Genomic DNA, 3,330 nt, shown 5'->3' with positions numbered 1-3,330 from the left:
GATGACCTGGATGACTGAGAGCCTTCACAGACATAAACCGAAAGAATGAGATTGCGGATACAAATGTTGGAAATTGGCTTACTTCAAAGGGGAGCTGGCTTCTTCCTGTCTCCCAAGACAGGGTGAGGAGTTAAGTCATCCTAGAATGGCTCGTAGTAGAGCCACTATTCCTCCACATCCAAAGGAGCCAGCTGAGGTTATTTGAGCACCTGACAAGGATGTCTGATCTGCGCCTCTAGCGTGAGGTTTTTCCAGCATGTCCCAGGAAGAAGGCCCAGGAGAAGACCCAGGACACGCTGAAGAGATTACTCTCTCAACTGGCCTGAGTGCCTCGGTTTTCCCCCAGATTTTGTTAAAACCTGTCTTGCCTGGCAGCTTTTGCAATCAAATTTATGATTTAAATTTCAAACATATAGGCTTTTGCAAGGTGAGGTCTATAAATTCTCAATAGACTCCTCTTGTTCATGTGTGTATTTTATTTATGAATTTCTATTAGTGCTATTTCTGCTATTACAGTGTATGTGTAATATGACAATGTTTAAGATGACATGCAGGAGAGACAAAAAAGAAGGAAAAGAAAGGAACAGGGGAGAAAATAGACAAAAATATAAAAGGATGAAAAGTGTGATGGATTGTCAACTGCTGCATATTTAAGGAAAAAAAACATACAGCACCTGAAACAGAAAAAAAAATGAAAAAGCACAGATACACAAATCGACAACTTTTCGTGGTATGTGTAAGTGTTTTTGTATGTATCTTTGTTACAAAATGTACTTGATAATGTGGGCGGGAAATTAGAATAACAACCCCCAGGAGCCAGCAGCCGACGGAGATATGGGCAGCCAACCCCATTTATCCTCATCTCAGGAAAGCGCTGACACCACATTTAAAGCAAAGGACATGAAGAAACTGTTGTACATTCCTAAAATCTCCACAACACTTATAACACATCTATGACGATCATGACCCAACACTACCCAAGAATATGTTATTAATTTATTATCTATTAGTATTGTCTTTCTTTATAATTAATTAACTCTCCACCTAAACTAACTCTATCAGTGCCTTGTGTCTCAGATATTTCTCCAAGCAGTAGATAGCAATGAGATCTCTGTCTGCATCAAACTTATTGGCGAAAAGGTGATGCTGTTCAATCAACCACTGCAGGTCTCCAGCACCATACACACATATGGATCTGACATGATGGCCTTTACATTCTGGGTATACTGCTTGCAGAGAACCCTCTGACCCCTCGTGCCAATGCCACTTCACCATCCGTGCAATTGCATTCATGTCTGTCATGTCAAATTTACGGTTGGGCCATGTTGAGCCAGGAACACCAGGTATTCGTTGTATTGTTGCCCACAGAAACTCATCAGGACTGTAGGTGTCTTTGGCCCACTCAATGAGGGCCTGTATTCGCTTGTCTTCCAACACACTGCGAACGTAACCTCGGTTGACCACAATGTAGGCATTTCCTGAAAGTATGGGCAGATTGAAGGGAGCTGGATCCTTTGTTTTTCCTGTTCGCTGCGACAATTGAAGAATTAATATGATGGTAAGTAAGTCTGAAATAATGTCTTTTCTTACAATAGCAAAGTAAATTGATCAATAGCTACATGATACATTATAAAAAATATCCAAAATATGTACCTGCATTTGTCCATCTACTACTTCGTGAACATTTGTCACCCTTCCCTTCTTTCCTTGAGACATTTCCTCCGACTCCAAACTGTTACCTCCTTTCAGTGAACGCAAAGCTTGCACAATTTCTAAGTTAGTTTTTAGAGGGAAATCCTGACCACAGAGGTTGATGAAGTATTTCCATGTCGTACTGGTGTTATAGAGATCAGCCATACAGTTAAGATCAGCCTGTACACGTGTCCATCCAGCGTAGACCACATTCACAGCCTTGCTGACCATGAACACATTTGGGAAACAGGAAGTAATGGCATTGATTGCAATAAAGACTGAGGGCGGTGATTTTTTGTCCACATGGACACAATAAATATTTTGAGGTGCATAGATAGCTCGCAGTAGTCGCTCAAAGATATGAACCTATGAATAAAAAGAATTGAATTGAATGTATCAATTAGTAATTTAAACATTTTTTCCACCTACTGCTGAGCTTTTCAGTAAACTTTGAATATAGAAAATACATACCTTGTGATGGACAACCATAGAGTAAGCTAGTGGAAAGTCCTCTTCTTCCTCGCTTAATGGGAAAGTTATATATTTCCTCCTTATCTTGAATTCACTGTAAATTCAACATTTTGAAGAGGCAATGTTGCTTTTAAGGTCCATATATTTAAATCATTACTAAGCACCTGAAACCTGTGATTTAATGCACAAACCTGCAGTCTTTGGTTGCATTGATATAATACTCATCAGGGATCTGAGTACTTTTCTGGAAGTCTTTGGTGATGGTCAGTAATTTGGCTTGCTGTATTTCATCCTCCTCTCCCAGCAGGATTGCTGAGCAGTTGCAAACTTTCTCTGGGCTCTCATCATCATCGGTATACTCTAGCCATTGATACCTGAGGTTGTAGGCAGCACTTCTGCCTGTTTTCAATTGACTAAGTAGGAAAAGCATCCATAGTGATCCCAGTACAGCAATGAACTGCAATAATCGTAGCCGCCAGCCTCGTTTTGGAAACCACATTATTTACAGTAATCAAATCTCAAATATAATTAAATTAAAGTGTGTGAGAGCTGCTAAAATGTCTGACAGACACTTCTGGCACCATAAAATAATAATGAGAATAATATTTAATAATGTGTAAACAAGTTTACTTTCACGAAGGTATGCTGGTTAGTCTGTCCATTACTGCACCTGGAACATGAGAGAATATGAGGGTAGTAGGAAAGAAACATATATGTTTGTTTTGTTTTCTTTTGTTGCTTTTTTAAATGCACCTGTAATTTTATAGTTTTGGCCATTTTAAAACATTTTAAAGTAGTAACAAGAGTAAGAAATTAGCAATCGCTAACTTTTTTTTAGCTGTAGCATCCCTATCAAATTCAAACCAACATAAAGCAATAAGTAAATCAAAATATGTGAAAGAGCACTTCTAACACTTTATGCAAGGTCGATATTTTTTCTCTTTGATCTGAAATCCCCTTCTGCCAACTCTGCCTTCTAAAATTTTAAGAACTTTAGAAAAAAATAATGACATGCTGAACTGAAATATCAGGCAACACCATGTATGTGGGAATCTCTGTAGTTTTAACACCATAAAACTGTCTAGACTCATTTGTCCTATCAGTGCACAGAAAACTAGACAACTATCTTACACTTACACTTGTGCACGTTCTCTTTACATTCTCTTT

At 38.7% G+C, this 3,330-nt stretch overlaps 1 protein-coding gene across 1 annotated transcript; it reads right to left on the bottom strand.

Moving 5' to 3' along the window:
* Positions 1 to 1,044: 1,044 nt before the first annotated feature.
* On the bottom strand, positions 1,045 to 2,662 carry LOC134638292 (beta-1,3-galactosyl-O-glycosyl-glycoprotein beta-1,6-N-acetylglucosaminyltransferase-like). Its single transcript, XM_063488806.1, has 4 exons — positions 2,355 to 2,662; positions 2,164 to 2,257; positions 1,654 to 2,058; positions 1,045 to 1,530 (listed from the first exon to the last, which is right to left on the bottom strand). Exons 1-4 carry the CDS (start codon positions 2,660 to 2,662, stop codon positions 1,045 to 1,047), a joined length of 1,293 nt encoding a protein of 430 aa, XP_063344876.1.
* Positions 2,663 to 3,330: the final 668 nt, after the last annotated feature.

This window comes from Pelmatolapia mariae, linkage group LG12, assembly GCF_036321145.2.
Source record: "Pelmatolapia mariae isolate MD_Pm_ZW linkage group LG12, Pm_UMD_F_2, whole genome shotgun sequence".
NCBI classification, from domain to species: Eukaryota; Metazoa; Chordata; class Actinopteri; order Cichliformes; family Cichlidae; genus Pelmatolapia; species Pelmatolapia mariae.
Note: the sequence above shows the minus strand (reverse complement) of the source record. Positions and strands in the feature narration are given on the sequence as shown.

Bases quoted from the DNA above. Each gene is read 5' to 3' on its own strand.
- LOC134638292 (XM_063488806.1), bottom strand. From the start codon at position 2,662: ATGTGGTTTCCAAAACGAGGCTGGCGGCTACGATTATTGCAGTTCATT. The intron at 2,258-2,354 runs GTTTGTGCATTA...TTGAATTTACAG, and splicing joins AATGCAACCAAAGACTGCAG to TGAATTCAAGATAAGGAGGA. The intron at 2,059-2,163 runs GTATGTATTTTC...TTTTATTCATAG, and splicing joins CTATGGTTGTCCATCACAAG to GTTCATATCTTTGAGCGACT.